Source organism: Protopterus annectens, chromosome 6.part0 (genome assembly GCF_019279795.1).
Source record: "Protopterus annectens isolate FY-2018-M chromosome 6.part0, PAN1.0, whole genome shotgun sequence".
NCBI classification, from domain to species: Eukaryota; Metazoa; Chordata; order Ceratodontiformes; family Protopteridae; genus Protopterus; species Protopterus annectens.
In genome coordinates this window covers 1,849,703,965-1,849,725,053 of record NC_056737.1, presented here as the reverse complement: position 1 = coordinate 1,849,725,053, position 21,089 = coordinate 1,849,703,965, and the positions used below count along the sequence as shown (strand labels likewise).

At 38.7% G+C, this 21,089-nt stretch overlaps 1 protein-coding gene across 4 annotated transcripts in view; it reads right to left on the bottom strand.

The window, feature by feature from the left end:
- The window catches only part of MYO1B (myosin IB), a 2,891,345-nt gene that overhangs the window by 774,860 nt on the left and 2,095,396 nt on the right, over nucleotides 1–21,089 (bottom strand). For all 4 annotated transcript variants that reach the window (XM_044075201.1, XM_044075202.1, XM_044075203.1 and 1 more), the window contains one exon: nucleotides 16,703–16,807. In XM_044075201.1, coding sequence (XP_043931136.1) covers nucleotides 16,703–16,807 — 105 coding nt within the window. The remainder of the gene's footprint in view (nucleotides 1–16,702; nucleotides 16,808–21,089) is intronic.

Below are 21,089 nucleotides of genomic sequence, written 5' to 3'. Positions count from 1 at the left end.
CACTGACTGCAATAAAGATGCAAACTATTTAACTACCAGTTCCATTCACAGTCATTGAATGTGAACAGTTTAAGTGCTCTTGGATTAAAACCTTTGTTGTAAGTTACACAGTTTTCATATGGAAAACAGAAAAGTATATATTGCTTGTTACTGTTCTATATAGCTTAGATCTGATGAAGCTCTGATAAGGGTGAAAGCTGTCACCTCTTGTTTTACCTTAATAAACCGTGGTTTAAACAAGCAATACAGCTTCAATCCTGTTGTCTTATTTTGAATACGAATGCAAAGTGACCCATGACATAGATCTTACATAAGTAGTTTTAACAGTGGTCTGTTTTAATACTTCATATGCCAATATCTACAGTAACTATTCCTGCACCATTACTTTATACTTTTTGTGATTTATTCTTCCATAAAAAACATGTTCACTACCCCTAATGCTGAAAAACTACATTTCTTTGGTAGTAGGTTATGTTTACACATATATACACACAAGCCACAAATATATATATATATATATATATATATACACACACACACACACACACACACACACACACACACACACACACACACACACACACACACACACACACACACACACACACACACACTCACACACACTCCACTGAATCAGCTTTTGATTGATGGACTGAATGACTGTGAATTTTGGTTGATTCTTCCATTCATTGAAATGTTAAAATTCTGCATGAATGGCACATCAAATGTTCATGGGTAAGGTAAATATAGGTTTGGGACAGTAATGCCAATACCTTTATATACACTTTGCAATGTATTTTTTTCTGTTCTGGCGGTGCATCTGCTACAGGCCAAGAAATGCCAGGGGATACAGTGATCAAGTAGGGCAATGCCTCAAGACTCTATCCAGACAATTTTGTAGGGAAAGCTCCCAAAATCCTTCTTCTGAAACCAGCACAAATACAACAGTTGGTGACACTGTGCTGTTGTTCCAAGCAAGATACACATCATGATTTATAATTGTTAAGGTTACCGCTTATTGCATGCGTACTTATTAACTTTTTGTGAGATGGACTTACTCTAAATATATGATGGTCATCTGACTCAAACAACCAAGGATAAAACAATATACAAAAAGTTTAATAAAAACAAGAAACAGATTCCACAGTGGGGTACTTACCTGCTATATCTGTTGGGACAGGCCAAACAAAGCATAGCCAATACATCACAATTATAAACAGCCATGTTACAAGTTGCATTTCATTTCTAATACCATGTTCAAAAATATACAAATACATAGAGCATTTGAGGTCATTGGAGTCCATCTTCTACCGAACTGTAGAGACATCTACTGGGTAGTACTATTAGATCCCAAATAGGGCAATATCCTCCTTGTAACCATTAATCATTAAAAGAGCTCCATAAACCTTTCAAGACGTGAGGCAATGTAAGTGAGAATGACTACATCACTTTGGAGGTTCTACATTTATAAGGTGCTCCCTAAGGTAACATTTGCTGAATGTTCTTCAGTAAAATGTGTTGCAATACTGCAATGTAGCATTAACTCAAACTTGCACTGAGCAAAACATTAACTGGGTCCATAAACGTTTAAGCTGGGTACAGTTCCAAAGTTTAAGCAAATAATAAGAAATACATGTCTGACAACTACCATAAGCAGCTAAATTTGTAAGCCTTTGTCTGACACTGCGGGCAAGTGTCCAAAAGCCATCATGCCAAAAAATGTTTTTTTTCAAATACAGGGTCTAGCACATGCTTTTTTCAAATACACATGTGCTAGCCCTAAGATTTTAACAGACCATCAAGGAAGCTGGAAGCATCTATACCTGCTGCATCTAGGTTATAGTGACATAGTCTTGTGTATTCAGTTTCTAATTATTAATGCAGCAGGTTATATGAGCAGATAACAGAAATTCACTACCTTCAATCTTTCAGCCTCATCTGGGTTGCTATATTTGGGTGTTCTACCAGGAAACTGAAGGAAAAAAAAAACAGAAAGATTCACACAATTTCTCAAACCAGGCCAATATGTTAAGAAAATAATGCAGACTTCTCTGTGAAACTGCAATAAAGTCTTGTAAGGTGACTTGAATTGTGGTTTATGAAATACAAAAATGTATATATACAGTGTGATAACAATACTGAGAAATTACCTGCTAAGAACATGCACATCTGCACACTTAAATGCAGGGAAAAACTACCAGGAGAGCCCATAGATGGTATGCTAATGAAATAAAGAATTCAGAAGAAGGTAATTCCACAAGTTACAAGCAGATGTAGGCCTGACACCTTACATTTTGTTCCAACTTTGGTACCAGTGATCAATTAGACAGCTAAAAAAATGGAGGGTTGGGTGGGTGGAGAGAACAAGCTGTTCAGAGTCATCTCTTCTGTCCTGCAGAATGGTATAGGGTATTACCACAGCAAGGATGATTCAAAGTGCAGGGGAAATCCAACATCATTCCGGCAGGATACTGCAGCGCTTGTTCTCATAAGGTAGCATTAAGCAAGCTGAAAATTGCATCCATGGAACTACACAAATTCTGGCACAAGACATGTAAAGAAAAAAGATCCTTAAATCCTTTAGGTAGTAAGTGAAGGCTATTGCCCTTGTCACTCTTACCATGACCTAGTTACAGGTGTAAGTTTATCACTACAATGCATTGGATAGGGAAGATAAACGCAGTGATGGATACAGCAAGAGGTAAGTAGGTATGGGAGCCAAATTAGAACTCCAAAATGTGAAGTAAGATAGAGTTGTATCATAAAGTATGCCAAAATCTCTAAAAACAAGTAAATGCAAAAATTCATCCTCTGCAGACTGAGTCTTTCCATCCACCATCCACATGATGTCAGACATGTGTAAACTCATTTACTACTACTTTTCCAGTACAACTCTAGCTTTTCTTTCTACTGGCCTTTTGCACTCCTGAGTACCAACAGTGTTTAGACATACCATTCCATCAATGTGTGCACAAATGCTTTAGCCCTTTGGCTGTTCAAATATGGTATGGAAATTTTAATGCATATTAACTTTCTTCTCCCTTTAATTTTCACAACCTGCATTCAATAAAGGCCTCTTAATCTATGAACCCATCAATCAAAAAGTACACAAAGAATAATATTCTACAATATGTCAAGTATGTTTGGAATCAGAATCTGTCCTTCAGGGCTGGAAACCTCAAACTGGGGTTTTTAAATGTTTATACCTCACTGATTACGCATATTTTTGTGTGTACTACTACAACAAACTGCTTAGAATGCATTTTTTAACCAATGTACTACACAGGAGGCTGTGTCTGAAAACAAATGCTTGGATATTATATATTTACCTTTAAATAAAATACTATTATTGCAAATAATAATCAAAGGAGACATATTCTGATAGCACATAACGTGCATTTATTCTTGGTAAATAGGTATGTGCATACGGCAAGGAAGTCTATTTTCGGATACAACCATGGAGAGTACATATAACTGCAGGGAATGCCCTTGAAACATTTTCAGAACAGCTTCCTTTTTCATTCCATTCTACAATCAATGTCAGTTTCCCAGGCACTTCACTGGATGAAAGCCAGTAATTTAAACAACAGGGAAAGGAATCAATGACGTGTGGTACACAGCTGTGATTATGAGGAAATCAGTACTACATTATATGCAGAAAAGTGTGGGAGTATTTCTGAATAACTGCAACTCAGCTCTTACACATGGGTTCACAAAGTCAGAAGTTCTAAACTCATTGAAGGCACAAAAACTCACATCTAATATGATGGTCTGACATCAGAAAGCCACTTCTCACAGGTCCCTCTCACGCAACAATATTGCATAATACACTAAAAGGAGGTGTTCATCTAGAGGGATGGCCCTTCATATAACACTCCAAATAAAGCCAGCTGCTGTCTACCTGTTGACTGCCAAGAGATTACACAAAACCAATCATCAGTACAATGCTACTGCTTTTTAATCAACAATCCTTGTCTGTCCATGACTACAGATGGACTATGATCAAGTACTTGGAGCAATAATCTATTTCTTATTACATTCTATCCTCTCACCTTTCTTTCCTCCAGTACCTACTTGCCAAAGTATATTCTTCTCTATTCCTGTGGCATGTTTTAATTCTACATTTTGTAATGATAAATGCCCTTGGTCAGCCACTCGTGACCCATGTTCCTTTACAATATCATGAACTCCTTAGCATTAACTTGCTAATGATAAGCTTTTTGTCCTATCACTATAGATATGTTCTTGTACTATATTGTCATGTTGTGCTTGTACCATTATTTTTTTAGTTTCTACTTTACTGTAAAATATTGTTTTTCTTATTTGCCTTTTGACTGGCATCATGTCTGTAAAGGGACTTCAGACCAGTGCACCTAGCTCATTAATAAATGCATAAATGAAATGAACAAAACAAAAGAAATAAACAAAAACAATGCCTGAATTCAGCCCTTTCACAGTGAAATACTGCCTAATCCTTGCCTAAACCAGTGAAATGGTGGTCTGACAATATTAAAACAAGACGTACAAAAGTCTGTTCAATGAATGCATTACAAACAACCAACATGGCCACCATCCTTAACATTCACTTATTGTCTGATCAACTTAATACACAATCCACAAAATAGCACCACCACATAAGCTAACGTCTGTCAATATGTCTGGTATCAGATGAAACCAGTAACATTTTTTTCTTAATAATGCAGCAAGCTGGCAGTGTGTATTAATACAAGCAAACCTTGAGTGTTACTGGCTATTTTCTGTAAAACATTAAATTTACTTTTTATTTTACATGATAACAAACATCCCTGATATCCACAGTTAGAAAGGGATTATTCTGGGGAGAGTAGGTTGTCCATGCATGAAAGCAAACAGAAAAAATTGATCACAGTTACACACTTGTCAAAAAGGCTTGTAAGGAAGGCACTGGCTGTATAAGAAAAATAAGCTGAAATATATTACTGTAGCTATTACTTACTTCACTTCATCACATTCAAACATCCAGTGTATACAAAGTCAGTTGATTACAGTTAAACAATCACTGATATGGATCATCAAGACAGTGCAGTACATGTGGGTGAGAGCAACAATGTGAAATATATTTCTCATCATATTTCTGTTTCACTTTAAATGGTCAGCCATTAGAGTTTTGCAAAAAGGTAGCTGACTTCTTGGGATGGCTGGGAGACTATATGTGATGGCAAGGATTACATTAACTTGATCATGGTTAAAAAAACTGTCAATGAGTCTTGTCAGGGACAGTGCACTGGGTGACTATAAAAGTGCTGCAGTGAGTGTGTATAGTGTACAATTCTGAAAGTGTTCTCATTAAGTGTGTGCAATATGTGATGTAATGTTCTGTGATTTGAATGTATGTGTTTGGTTTTAATAGTTTGCACTGTGTCTACCTTCACTTGTATGGTTGCTGACTGAATCTGCCTCATTTGTGATGGGCTGTATGCTTGATCAGTGTGTTATAATTGTTGTGCAGTAATCACTGCTTCTTTCAATGAATATAAACATATATGCCTGCATATGTGTATATTTTTGTTTTCTCCAGAAAGGCAAGTTTTCATTTTTGAGCACATACTACAACCAAAACTCTCTGTAATAATAATAATAATAATAATAATAATAATAATAATAATAATAACAATAAAAACAACACTGTGGTGGAGTCAAGATCAGCATCAAGCTGCATTTCAATTCTTTATGGGAGAATGGCATTATTAAGTGTATTTTGTAACTGACTGCGAGTTTTATTACAAATGTGTGGGGGAAAGCTTTCATATGGCTTTTTATAAAAAGATATAGAATGCAGATTTTATAGGTATTTGGCAGAAAGTCCAGCATATTGCATTTTACTGTTTTCATAAGGCATATGACCCATATTCAGAATGAGAAATGCATTACATGACCACAGCATATTTGTACTGAGTTGCCATTACAGTAAATAAATTCATACAAAGTTTCCCTTGAATGGGTAGTTTTCTGATAACAGATTAATGCAAGCCACTTCTCCTCCCAAATTTACACTCATAGGCAATGAAATGCACTGTAATGAATATAAAATATATTTTTATTATACTTGAAAATGCCAGCTAAATCCATTTTATAACTAGAGTCATGACAGATGTTCAGAAAAATTTGCTAGGCAATTTCAAACAGTTTCAAATATACAGTATATATATATATATATATATATATATATATATATATATATATATATATATATATTTTTTTTTTTTTAGACTGCCTTTCTCCTTGTCCTAACTGCTACTAGTTCGTGCAATATATAATATATATGGCTGACTATTCACATGCCTTATCCTGAAAATGTTATGAGAAAATCTAGAAATACAGAAACACTGACATTTGTAGGCAATATGACATTAAGGACAGAATGGAAAACAGAAGTTTACAAACTGCAAAATTTACAAAATATTAATTTTCAAACAAAAGTGCAGCTTTCAGTCCTCTTCAAAGTAACACACAAAAAGTGATCAGAAATAAAAGAAATATATACTGGTGGTGTGATTTCATGCCTAAAGACGTGTGTGAGCAGCTGCAGGTCCAGGCTTTCCAACCTACGATGGAAGAGAGTGATGGGGCATAAATGGCACCATAACAGCCAGGACTGATAATGACAGCTTGCTGATCCCAAGCTAGTGACAGCAGACTTCACATCTATAAGCGCATGCACAGAAAGTATTAGATACTCCATGGTGATGTAGATATTCAAGTCACACACCACTGGTTGGAATAGGGCCTCACAAGAAATACTCTTACTGGAGGTAAGGACACAAACCATGCACCTGACAATATGGATGATGAGCTTTCCAGTCACCTCTTGCTTCTATGCTATATACCCATACCCAGTATGGGGGGGGGGGGGCAGAATGTGCTGAAGACTGGTGGAAGAAGCTCAACAGTCAGTGAACATGGAGGTAAACAGTATAAAGAAAAAAGGCAGTCAAAAATAGAAGTTTGGGAACAGTCTTCCTAAAGTGATCAGTTGTAAAAAGTATTTAATCAATTCATGTAGAATCTGACTTGGGTATAACACAACAAAAGGACACATGCAATCTGTCTGCAGTACAAAGAAAATGGCACAGAGGGGTGGAGGGAAACAAAAGTTAATATACAGGCTAACAACACTTATGGAAAGTTAACAATAGTGCTCTTTAATATATATTCAAAATGTATCACCAAGTACTAATGTGCACATCTGCGTCTCTAGCTATAAGCATCAACATTTCTTGCCTACTTTTGTTTATGCATGTAACTCAGCTGTATTATACTAATTTTGCTTGATGTCACCTGAAAAAGGGATACCACTGATGAGCCCATATTACTTAGCTACTCAGCTAGGGACAGTGATTGTCCTGCTGCTTCTCCTCCTACTGAAGTATGGATCATACTAAAGTTACTTTAGACAGCTGGACTTCACATTTTTCTTAATCCTCCTTGCTCTTATTTTTAAAGGCAAGAGGATTAAAGAATCCAGCAACTGCATTCAACCCGAGGAAGACGAAGCAAAAGATGAAAATGGCATCAATGGCTATTTCAAACTTCATTTCATACAAACATTTAGTCTTGGTAGGATTACTGTGAAACAATGCAATAGTTTTCATATATAGAAACTTATAACAAACCATCTTAAACCAGTGAAAAAGCATATGTGCAATTGGCTAACTTGTAAGAGAATCACTTTAATTGTAAACTGCTCAGAAACTGAAAACATACATTTTAGCTGCTTAGCAAAAGCTTACTGAATCTGCACCCGACTATATGGCTAGTTAAAATTAATTTAAAATTGAAATTATGGGCAGACATTATACGCAGAATGAACATTATTAGAAAGTAACCTGAAATCTTTTGGCACTGGAGGCAGCAAGGAAAATGTACAATATATGCAAGGTGCAGAATATAACCAAGACAAGAGGACTTCAGAAAAGCTAGACTACTGCAAGTATGCAGGTAAAGAGCACACATCTTCTCAACATAAATTGAAGTCAAGAATTGCCAAGGTTGTGGTACAACTTGTGAATTGGTCGCATACCTACCACCTGTACAACATCTTTTTAAACACAAAAAAGAGCTGAAAGATATAAAAAGAGCTGAAAGATAGTTACATATTGTTCTTGAAGAGGAATGTGCACAATGTTCAAATGAAGTATTAAAAGTACAGAATATTAAAAGAAACATGTTGTTACTTAGGATCACAGGAGGTTACTAGGCTAATGGCCCTGAGGCCCTTACAAGCCTAGTCAAGAGCTTATCCCCCAAAAAAGAATCCTCACTCAGCATCTGTTGTCCCAGTCAATGAGGGACACAGTTGGAACCCCTGGGACAAATATGTGGTTTCCCATCCACTCATCAAGGTTGCGCTTGAAGAGGGTCAGCAAAGTACTCTGGTGTGTATGGGAAGTCTATTCCAGCGACGGGGCAGCCTCTAGGAGACAAACCTGTCTCTCAAGCAGGTTTTGTTGATGTTACATATTAGATTTAGGCCTTTCAAGCAGGTAATGCGCAAGGAGTTAGACTTACAGATATGTAGCATCTTTAGTAGGGCAGGGTCCAAAATTGCCTTGTAGGCGAGACACAGATCAACTCTGAGCAATCTATATGATACCGAGTAGAATGATAGTGATTTGAGCCTGTCCACATAGGACAGGTGATGGAGGCCATGGATTATCTTTGTAAGGTATTTCTGTGGCCTTTCCAGTTGGTGCAGGTGTTTGAAGAGGTACATGCCAAATGGGGTGTTATACTCAATTATTGACCTAAGGAGGGAGGAGTACAGAGAGGTAATAACCTCCTTTTTTCTGGATGCAATCCCTTTACTTATGAAATGAACCAAGTAAAAGGCTTTTCTGACCACTGCTGCTACATTGATGGTCAAATGTGAGACTGTTGTCAACCTGAGTACCCAGGTCTATCAATAGAGGTTTTGTGCTTAGGGGGTTATTGCTGATGTGGTAATCAGTAGAGGCCATGGTTTTGCTGAATGGTATAATCATACATTTTATTTTGCATTTAACTTAAGGCCATGACTTTGGCACCAGTTACTTGTTGCTGTGAGACCCTCTTGCAGTATGTTAAAATTTGGGGAGCCAATGACAGCACCCAACTTACAGTCATCTGCAAACTTGGCAAGCCACAGGCCTTTTGTCTTTGCCTAGACCTCTGAGAAGTAGGTGTCAAACAGTAGAGGCCCCAGGACATATCCCTGGGGAACACCACTAGTGACAGGTCTGCTGTCAAGGTGGAGATGCCTATTTTCACTTTGTGGGTCCTATTAGTGAGCCAGTTGGCCACCCACCTAATGAAACAGGGATTTATGCCAAGTTGTGTTAGCTTTTCGATGACACCTGAGTGGAGGATTGTATCAAAGGCTTTGGCCAATTTAAGATAAGCTGTAAGTACCAACTTTCCCTCATCCAGAGCCTTGGTGACAATCTCAAAGAAGTCAAGCAGGTTCAACAGGCACGATCTGTCCTTGTCAAATCTGAACTGGTTGGGGTCAAGTGCTTGGAGATTGCCTATGTGCTTGTTTATGAGATCCATAATAAAAAGCTACATGGTTTTACAGATCGAAGTTGTCAAGCTAATGGGGTGATAGTTTCCAGGGACAGTAGTAGCACTGCCTTTGTGCAAAGGGAGAACAATGGCAGTTCTCCACTCTGCTGGAATTATGCCTGTACTTAGGCTGTGGTTGAATAGGGTGCTCAATGACAAAGCTAGTTCTTGTTGAAGATGGTGCAGAATACAGCCTGGGATACCATCAGGTCCTATGGAAGCTGTATTCTTTACCTTGGATAGGGCCTTTAACACTTGATCTGTGGAGATGTGAGGTGTGGGACAAGTATCGTGGATGTCGAATGGGCCTTTGGGGGGGGGGCAGGGGGGTGAAGTCTGCGCTGAACCTATCTGATGGCAGGTTGGCTAAGTCAACAGGATAAGTGCAAGTGATATGGTTAAGTACTAATTCGGAACAAACCTGGGCTTTGCCATGGAGGTTCCTCATGTAACTGAAGAAGGCTTTGCGGTTTCCCTTTGTTTCAGAGGCTAGTTTCAATTCATAATTGGCTTTGGAGGTTCTCACTAGTGATCTAATTTGCTTGTTGAGGCTAAGGAGAAAGTTTTTCCAGTTTGGAATTTGTTCCTTTTTACCCATGGACAACAATGTCTTCCTTTTATTGTAAAGCCTGTTGATAGAGGATGTCCACCAGATAGGTTTGTGGTTCCTTGAGGAGCAGGTTTTAGTTCTGTTGGGTATGGCTGAGTCCATGCAGTTGTACAGGTGCTTGTATACTGCACTGGTGTACTGTTCAGCAAAGTTGTCAGCATCCTCTCAGGGGGAGGTGGTATGAAGCTACTGATATCCACCCTTAGGAGGTTGTAGTCAGCTTTTGAGAAATGTTTTAGCCTGGTTACGGCTGGGGGGGGGGGGGCATTTGGGTGGGACAGAAACTTTGAATGAGACAGACTGATGATCTGATCTCACCAGGGAAGAACTTACTATAGGAGTGCTGCAGCGGTCGCCCATGTTGGTGCGAACCAAGTTCAGAACGTTATCTCTCCTTGTGGGGAATGACACGAGCTGGTCTAGTGCATTAGAATTGATGAAGTTAAGGAATTGTTGGGTGAGTGCATTAGTGCAGGAATAGTTCACTCAGTCTATGGTGGGGTAGTTGAAGTCACCAAGGATCAAGGTGTTACGGGGTACCTTGATGGAGTTAAGTAGGTCCAGATAGGAGGAGTGGGTGTCCTGAGTCATGGAGGGGGGGGGTCTATAGCTGGCTATAACTTGAATGGATGTCTTGCCAACTGTCAGTTGCACCTGGAGTAGTTCCAGTGTGTCATGCTGGCAAACCAGCCTGGAGGTGTGCCTGTCCTTAATGAAGATAGGGACTCCACCACCCTTAGTCTTCCTGACCTCATTTTGGGGTCAAAATGAGTGGAATGAGATAAAGCTTGGTAAGGCAGGGGTGCTCTCCGCAGCCCTGAACCAAGTTTCTGTGACCGCACAGATGTTGGCATCTTCCACTGCGAAGAGAGCCTCCAGTGTGTGCATTTTCAGGTTAAGGCTCTGAGTGTTAAGCAGCATGCTCTTCAATTTGCTTTTTGACAGATCTTTTACACTGGAAGATTTGTCTTTGGGACATTGCCTAAAAAGGCACACCGGGGGAGACAAAAGCCTTGACCAGGATCTGTAATCCCAGCGGTGACAGGTGGAGGCCATCTCTGGGAGAGCATCGAGGCCTGTCAACCATGTCATCCCAGGCAGACAGATACTGGATCCCCTTGGAATGACACCAGAAACTAAGCCAACTGTTGAAGTCAATTATTTTATGTTGGCATTGTGGTATCATTAGTGGTGATGGTAGGATGCTGCTTAGGGCTAGGGTAATACCTGCCTGGGACACACTCTGAGACAATCATGTCTCTCTTCATATAGTCCAGGGAGGCATGTCTCAAGTCAGTCACACCAACATGGGCAATGACAGAGTCATACTTGTATCTGTTGTGGAGAGACTTAAGGGCGTGTGTGATGTGGTGGATTCTGGCACCTGACAGACAACTGACCATGACTTCTCCTCATCAAGTCTGGTGAGGGGGACATTGGTGTGTCTCACAACTGAGTCACCAATGACTAGTTTGTTTGGTTTATTGTTATGCCTTATGGGTTGTTTTGGTTTACTGTTATGCCTTATGGGCTGTGTTTGTGAGACACTGGTGTGTTGTCTGCTGTGTGTGATATGTTTGGTGTTTTGTGTGGAATGTTTGCGAGTGTGTTTTGGAGGTCTCTGCCATTTAGGCAAGTTTTTATTGAGGACCTCTGCATAGGTGGGTGTGTGCTGTGCTTGGTTATGTGATGTGAGTGGTGTGGTGTTTGTGCTGGCAATCTCCTCTTTGTCAGGGCTACTGACTGTGGCACAAGACAGCATGGATTTCAGGTTACTGATGTAGATGCATTTCTTGCAAGTAGAAGAATTATGTACTAAGAGAAGAGGGCTGTCAGTGAACATGAGGCAGTTGCTACACTATCTCAGTATGCCCATGTCAACCAGGCTGGTAGGACAAATTGACGGGAATTGTCGAGACATAGTGTTCTAAATACTTGGGCGGACTTTTGGAGAGAGGGTTTTGATAAGGGTTTGTCCACAAGAGTGTAGACCACAAAAACCTTCTTAAATGTAAAGTAACTAGCCTGAAGCCCAAGTGCTAAAACCAAAACTAAGATACTTAGAATAACAGATAAATTTAATCAGAGAACTAACAAGCAGTAATAAATGCAGCAGAATCAAAGCACTTGAACACAAGAGCACACAAAATAAGGTAATAAAGCAGGAAGAACACAATTACAGTAGAAGCAGCTGAGTAAAGTGTATTTTTTTTATTTAAGTGAAGAAACAGAAGAAAATTCAAGATTAAGAAACTAAGGGGGATTGCCCTTCCCAAATGCTCTCTCTCTGTACACACTAGACTGAGCTGATGAGATGGGACTGGGAGGAGTGTCCGAAATCAAAGAAGTAAGGGGGTAATCCTTCCCAAATGATCTCATTGAACTCAATTGAGTGAGAAAATGAGACGGGACTGGGAGGAGGGTCCAAAATCAAATTTACAACAGGGGCAGGCAAGTGTCCAAAATCAAATTTACAGCAGGGGTGGGCAATTCCAAAGCCACCATGTTTAAAAATACAAGAACACTTGGGCTGGAGAGTGGGAAAAACAAATAAAATGTGACAGGGACCAGCAAAATTCAATGAAGCACTTACTGCACAAATTGCAAATTCTGCAAATGTAACACATTCAGGGTACAAATCCACATAGATATCAACCCCCTTTTTCATTTTGTATATATGGTGTCAGGGTGTCACATTATCAGTGACCAAATTGCCTACAGCCAGTGTTGTGTAGACAGAAAATAAACCTGTGAATTTTGAATTAGAGCTTAGAAGCATTATAACTCTGGTGACTAAAAAGAGAATGTTGAATCATAGAAAGATAAACCACAGAGCTCTGCAACCTTGATCTTTTATAGAAAAGTTATGCAGGACAGCAATAACTAACTAACTAACTAACTAACTAACTAACTAAAGGGAGGTGTTGTTATGAAAGTATTTGGTTCAGTATTTCTTATACAGTCCTGACCTTCTGTCACTGTCTGTACCTAATCTGCATGTTTTCCTGAAGATGACATAGATTTTCTTCTCCAGCTTCCCCTCATGCTTTCCAAAAATGGGATGATTGACTGCTGACTCTAAATAGTCCATATACAGTCCATGGCAGTTAACATAGAGGACTACGGCTCTGACTGGTTAATGACCTGCTTCCTGCTCCAAGGGTAAAGGGTTTAAAATCTTTCCACCTTCATTTGCCTACTGTGTGACCCTGACCAAGTCACTTAACCCGAGATGGGATAAGCAGAAATTTGGACTAGGCTCCTTAATGGTCTCTTGCACTACATTCCTAGTAAATGGTCTATTTCAAAGTACTAAAAGGCCGAACTGTTGAAACCCATACAGTCAAGACCATAAGATCGGGAATTCAGTCTGTTGAACCATTCTGACTGAAATTGCGCTAAAGCTGGAATCATGGAATTTGCCCTTTTCCCAACTGAAGTTCAATCTCAAAGTTGGGATATATAATTAGTAGAGGCTGTGGGGCAGTGCAGTTTCTGTTGTTTGCAAGTGATGTTTGGGGTTGTGTTTTTTGCTGACTGACTAAATTGTTGACCATATGGTCTTGAGCATATTGAATTTGACAATTTGGCCATTCGATACTTTGAAATAGATCCTGCAGTAACTATCTATGAACCTATACTGCATTTACCCTTACTCTCATAGGCTGGGTTGTGGCTGAAAAGTTCACTTATACAGTTAACAAATAATTACAATTAAAAAAATGTTGCTTATAAACAACATAAAGAAACGCCACCTTTAAAAACAATGCAAGGTAATGGGTCAAGGATTCGTTAGAATGAAAAGGATAAATACAATTTACTTGAGAAAAAGCTTTGCTTTTTTGGGGATTTACTATCATTTTTTTGAACGACACTTACGTGGATTCCAAAATCATGTAATCACATGGACAACTGGTAAAAACAGTAAACCACATCCTTCCAAATGCATAAAACCAAAAGCAAGAAAGTTATTGTTTCTTGCAAAATCACCGTTGACTTGAATGTTGATTTTACAGCAACATTCAAACTAGTCCAAATGCCGAATGTCATTTGTACTGTTTTCGACATATGGTAAAAATGACGTTCACAATTTCAAACATTTGAGTCGATGAAATGATTCAAATATGTTTTCGGTCATAGATGAAAAAGTAAAAACAGAACCAAACAAACAATTAAAAGGATTGTTAAGGAGACACAGTATCATAAATGTTTTTAGCGCTTTATTTTCTTTTTACTTAACAGAACTTCCTCGGAAAATAAATAAGTTAATACCAAACCACAATTTAAAGGATCCACCACAAATCACATGACAATTACATCAAATGAAAACAAGGTATGCAAATCAGCCATAAATAATTTAAATCTATATAACAATATATTAAAAAAAAACAATAATGTAGACTTAACTTAATTATAATAATGTAAATAACAGAATTATTTAAAAAAATTATTATACATTAGCAAATGCAAAGATCATTATAATTTCTGTGCTCAAAGAAAACATTTTAAATGTATATGTTCTTTCAGCCCTGGGTTCTTGTCATCTGCAACCTTAATCTGCCACTTAGCTTCCTTGCACTCAAGTAAAACATTATAGTTGCCTTTAAAAACTCCAATATTAACTTTATCTAATATGAGAAAATTGAATTTCCTAAACGTATTACAAACTAAAGAATGTTTGGCTAAAGTGTTACTAGTATCTTTTTTCTTTACTGCCAATATATGCTCATATATCCTTTTGGAACATTTTCTAATTGTCTTTCTGATATAAAAACTTTCACACATTTCACAACTAGCCAAATAAAGAACCCCCTGGGAGTTAGTCATATCTTCCTTTAGCAATAATTGTTTTGTTTATACCCTTTATTAAAACACTTGAACAATTGCAAATATACCTGCAATATTTACAAGTGACACATTTAAAGGTGGCGACAGTCAGTTTTAATTCCACTGGGGCAAGGTTGTTTCACCTGTCTGAGTATATTTCTAACATTTAATGATTTCTTATATGTGAAGCAAGGCTCATGGCCCAACATAGTTGCCAATTCAGAATTGCCTAAAACTACTTTCCAGTTGTCTTGAATGATGTTCCTTATTATATTATGATCTGTTGTGATAAGCAAAGGAAAAGTTCTGGTATAATGTACCCCTTGATGCTGTTCAGATCTAATTAAATCTTTATCACCATGTCATGTTGTTTCTAAGAATAGGTCTTGCTTTACTTTTCCTCAATTCAATAACTTCCTGGATAAAAGTATCTACTAAGGCACCAGAATACCCTGTAGCAATGAATGTAATTTTCAAATCTTCCACTTCAGAAAGAAACCTACTCTCCTCACTTGTAAGCCTCCTCAGCCTTATAAATTGCGCTTTAATAATACCTTTTTTCATATGGTAAGGGTGCAGGCTGGCTTGATGCAAATAGTTGTTAACAAACATATCTTTTCTGTGAATACTACTGTGAAGTGAACCATCAACTTTATCTAGTGAGCGTTTTATATCTAGGTAGTTAATACTACCTATCCCACTAACTGTAAATTTCAAAAAGCTCATACCGTTACTAAGATCATTGAAAAACAAAATTCATCAGATGTTCCATGCCAAGTGAATAGCAAATCATCAATACAATGTTTGTAAAACAGGATCTGCTTAAAACATGGGTGTGTGATGATATACTGGCATTCCCAAGAGTCCAGAAAGCAGACAGAAATCAATCTGCAAAAACTAAGCCACACAGTTAATCTAGTTTAACCCCAGGTTAGTGCTCTTACAAAGTTGACTTGTACACACTATACAGAAGAGTTCGGTAAAGCTAATACAATTCTAAGCAGTATTGGTTTTCTAATAGAGTGTTACGAGCTTTGGGAGGAAGGGGAACCAGGACTAGAGCATCTGATCTTGTATGCATGTTGTTTTTTGCCAAAGAATGATAGTTTCCGATGCTTTACAATGTAGATAATGAGGGGAATTTAGAAAAGAACATACACTGTGGACTCTACACTTTTACTGTTGATGCCATGGTTAGGAGTGCAGAAACGCTTTTAGCACCAGGTCAAATAGATAAAACAGGGTTCACAGTGCAGAGTAAGGTACTTATAAGTTGAGCAAAACAGAATGGCTTTCTTACTACCTTGGCCACATGCTGGTCAAAGGCCAGATTATTGTCTACTGGGTCAACTCTTAGGTGTGTCTTATTTGTGGAGTAATTAGGCTGGGTGGCAATTTTCCCAAAAGGCACTATAATGCATTTCCTGGCGTTAAGTTTTAGTCCAGGAGTTTGGCACCAGTCATTTGACTGTAAGACCTTTTTGTAAGACGTTTATGTAATGGGGGGGGGATCCCTGACAGCTCCCAATCTGCAGTCATCTGTGAACTTGGTCAGCCAAAGGCCCTTGACATTAGCCTTTACCTCTGAGAAGTAGATGCCAAATAGGAGCAGTCCCAGCACACATCCCTGAGGTACACCACTGGTTTAACAGTCCTTGTTGTATCTTAAAATTCTGTCTGCATTACCTCTCTGATGTATTCCTCCTGTTCTTCTTTCAGTGTGAGTTCAATGAAAATTTGCTGTAGCTTTTCATTGCAGTAATTGATGATAAACTGTTCAAAGCTGTTGTCCTGTGGGAAACAAAATTAAAATGAGTATATTTTGAACTCTGAGTAAAAAAACACGCTTTTGCAAGAACAGTCAAATAATAACATGAGGTATATGCTTCTTCAGCACTGAAAGTCATATACAGCATGGATCAACAACAAAATGCAAATTCTACATTTGGAGTAATGACTGAAAATGAACATGTAGGCTGCATTTCCATGGGAAAAATCAGAAGCAACACTTTAATCAAGTGCTATATCTATCTGCTAAACAGCTGAACTACTCCCTTTCACTTATTTCATATTTAAAAAGTTTGTTTTGTAGTCATGTATCACTGAATGCTTTGAAAATATCTACTGCTAAAATAAGATGCATTCAAGGTAATTCTGGTAGGGGACACTATACTGCCTTCACTGCAAAAAAGAGCATCTCTGCAGAGAGTAACTTTGCACTGATTCCATGACCAGCTTTAGAAAGCAAATCAGTTCACATTCACACATGCTAGGAGTACTAATAGACAGTAAACAATTTATTCAAGCTTAGCTCCTCCAAATGTTTAAGCAGTACACATATACTGCTGTTTTACTGTATTTTAGCTCATGAGCTGCTAGATGGCTGAACATGTCTTGCATGAACATAAATGATAAGCTGCCACATAGGTTTATCAAGTAGGGTGCCACAATCAAGAGTTGCAAACATAGGTCACTAGCAATACATCATTACACTTCTTCCATCTGCATGGAAAGAAGGAGCAAACAATCATATCTGGTGAATGCATTCTGACAAGCAGAGGTCTCAGGTGCATTATTTTAGTAAGTGTAAATCAGCTACAAGAAGATGATGAGATTTTGAAGTCCCAATTCTGCTAAGTGAAACTAATTGATGTTTAACAAAGCAGTCGAGAATTCCATTCTGGGATTATACTTCAGCTGTAGAAAAGGCATCCTATACCTAGGTAGACGTGGCTATCTAAATTTTAACAGCCAGTCCCAATGCAGTTGTCACAGGCAGAAAATGTCATCAAGGAATGTCTATTTAGACAGTCTATGATTATGGACAACCGTTACCTGTAGTACTAAGGAAAGGATATGTCCTACAAAACGAATTACAGCAGAGACTGAAATTTCTCCAGACCTTACACAACTGCCTATACTTATATGCCATGACATGGCATCAATACTTGAACAGATAGAGATGAACTATTTTATGATCCCTTTAATGTAGCTGTCAGCCTTTTGTTTCTGTGGATCATGGAGTTTTCTAATTGTTACTTAGGATGGCAACCTGTAGGCTGGTCTCAGCCCACATCACTATATCTTACATGAAGGGATGTAGTGGGTGTATTTCGAGAGCTCCATCACTAACATCATATGAAGGGATTTACTGAAGGCATCTCCACCTATATGATTATGTAGGCAGAAGACATGGTCCTCATTTCAGGATGGATACGAGTGAACATGATAATCAGTTAAGTTCACCCTCAAGTGTTCCTCTGATATCAGAAACACTCACCAGGACAAAGTATCCAAATGTTGAGTTTCTCCTTACATAACAGATAGGATTAAAGAAGCAAAAGAATATGAACATTAAAACCAACGGTAATGATGACTTCACCTCAATTAACCTAAATGGAGGTGCTAGGTTGTGGTCACTATATGTGAATCAATTCAGCTTTACGGAAATTAGTGCTAATGGAAACAGTTCCTCACCAGAAAGTGTGGGAGATGCAAACGTCTCTTATTCTCCTGAGAATACTCAAAAAAGTAAGATTCTGAAGACAGCCGCTTCATTAATATCCACATTACTAAAAAAATACTCCTCAGGAAGCTGTCCCACAGGAGTAGGGTAAGCAGTCTCATCTGTAGTACTGATGACCTGGATTTGATTAGATGTCCAGCTGCTCAAAGGCCAAGTGGAAGGGAAGGAGTGGACAGCTGAGCATGCTGCTTATAGCTAATTCACCTTCGTCAGGGGAAAGACTGCTAGAATCATTGTATAAACAGCAATAAAAACTGACATGAGGGGTACATGTTTGCAATCAAAGGGTGGTATGTGAGACAAGTGTAGGCTCTATAAAAAATTTCCTACAACAAAGTTTGATGGTCCTGATACCCTGCATTACACACAGCTCGGAAAGCCATAGAATTGACTCGGTAAATAATTACTTAAAAGATTTGGTGACAGTGAAGAAATTTCACTTAAGATGGTAAAGAAACTCTTCCAGTCCAAATGTGTGAGAAGACTTTCCAGCCTCACTATCTTTACAAAACTCTTTAGTGGCTGTTAATGCAGGGAAAATTAAACCACTGCTATGAAAGTCATCTTCTCCAGAGGATTAAACTGGAAGCTCCTGAAAGGTGGAATTTACAAGTGCAAGGTGTTCAGCGAGTGAGCAGGGAGTACAGCCAAGGACATGAATTTGATGAAATATGCATAGACTTCTTTACATGGCTTTTTCCCATTAGCTTTAAATCTATTCTGTATTCTCTAGTACAATTTTAAGCAAATGTTAAATGTAAAGATCTTTTTTAGCCAGATTCACTGACATAGAGGGCTAAGCTGTTTACTACAATCTTGTCACCTCCAAGTTCATCAAAAGACTTTTGCACCTGCTGTATTTGGTGTAGAGGAAGGCAAATTTAGAGGCAGAGTCTGTCTGCCTCTCCTTTGAGGAGTTAGAGTCTGAAGCATATGCCCACACACACTGTGGTCGAATACCAATCTGCATGAGTGTGCTGTTAACAAAGGCTGCAGGGCTAAGTGATGTCAAATGGTGGCATTTCTTCCCTACAGTCACTTCATTGGTGCATCCACACATACCTGATCCAGGCACCATGAGATCACACTTGCCAGTAACATCTGTTGCCAGGCTGCTTCGCACCCTGAGTCAATGTATCAACAGCCTCATGCTTACTGACAAACATCTGCTTCTACTATCAGTGGAATCTATATGGAAGAGTTTTAGCACTGCAGGAAAGCCTCTCATTCGCACATTCTAGCAGTACCTAACATACTATCAGTACTGACACCTACCTGATACAACCATGCCCACCATATCCTAAATCAATAACTAAATTATCTTACAATAAAGTACTCATGAAATCCCTAACCAAACCTCAAAGGCCTCCTAGATGTAGGTTGGGTTAAAAGACTACTCAGTGAAATGCTTACAAGCAAGCAACAACTATAGCAGCCACACACTATATGGAAGAAAAAAAAAATGGGTCACTAAGCTGGCAAGCCAATGCCCTTAAGAAAAAATAGCCAAGCAAATACATCTGATAATATCCTTAGTCATACGTGACTCCACAGCCAGATATACAGCTGCACCAATTATCAGGCTGAGCTAGGTAAGGGTGAGGGTAAGCTGACATAGGTTCACAGGAGATTACTAGGCTAACAGCTTAACAGCCCTTACAAGCCTAGCCAATATAATTTAATTTTACTCAATATATGGCCTCCACCATTATTTTCCATGTCATGAGGCCCCTCAAAGTCTCTTCACCCCAGACATACAACAGGATATGGTCACTATGCACATGGGACTGAATGACTTGAGACACTTCCTTGAATCACATGAAGAGAAGCAAGACAAGAGTTTTCAGAGTGTGTCAGAGGCTGGTATGAAACCACTCTTGAGAAGCATCCCACCCTCATCAGAAATTATGTCAAAGTGCAAACCACAGACAACTTAAATGATTGGCTTCCTTTTCGGTTTCATTCTTACCAAGGTCCAACATACACCAGTCTGGGAGGAGGTGACTGACAGCCTTGTTTACTTTGCCACGGAGGGTCTGCACCCTTCTTCTCAAAACCTTCTTACACTGACCAAAACTATCTTCACATTCATACTGCCTTTTTTAAGGAAAAGCTAGTCTCCTCAACCTACCAACACAGTCATCAAAATCAAGCCAAATATAAAGTAGCACTACTCAATAACAGAAGCCTAAACATGAAGTTGCATTCCTTAAAAGCCTTTGTGAAGTACAGATGTGTAACTAAATTAACCATAACAGTAGATGTTACAATAACTGCTGCAGTATCCTTAACTATACAGGTTATATCCTGCCAAGGATATAACAGCCAGCTAGCTTCCAAAGTTCCAGGGCACCTTCCACATGCCCAGTCAGTCAGCTCGAGCTGAGCTGACTAAAAATACACGTTTGGGGACCAACCCCTTCACAGCTTCCATGCCAACAAAAAGAGATAAATCTCAGACTTGAAAAAACAATGCTAGGAACAACAAAAAATAAGCATACACACCCTGGTATAAACACACCAAAACACAAGGGGAATAGAAGGACC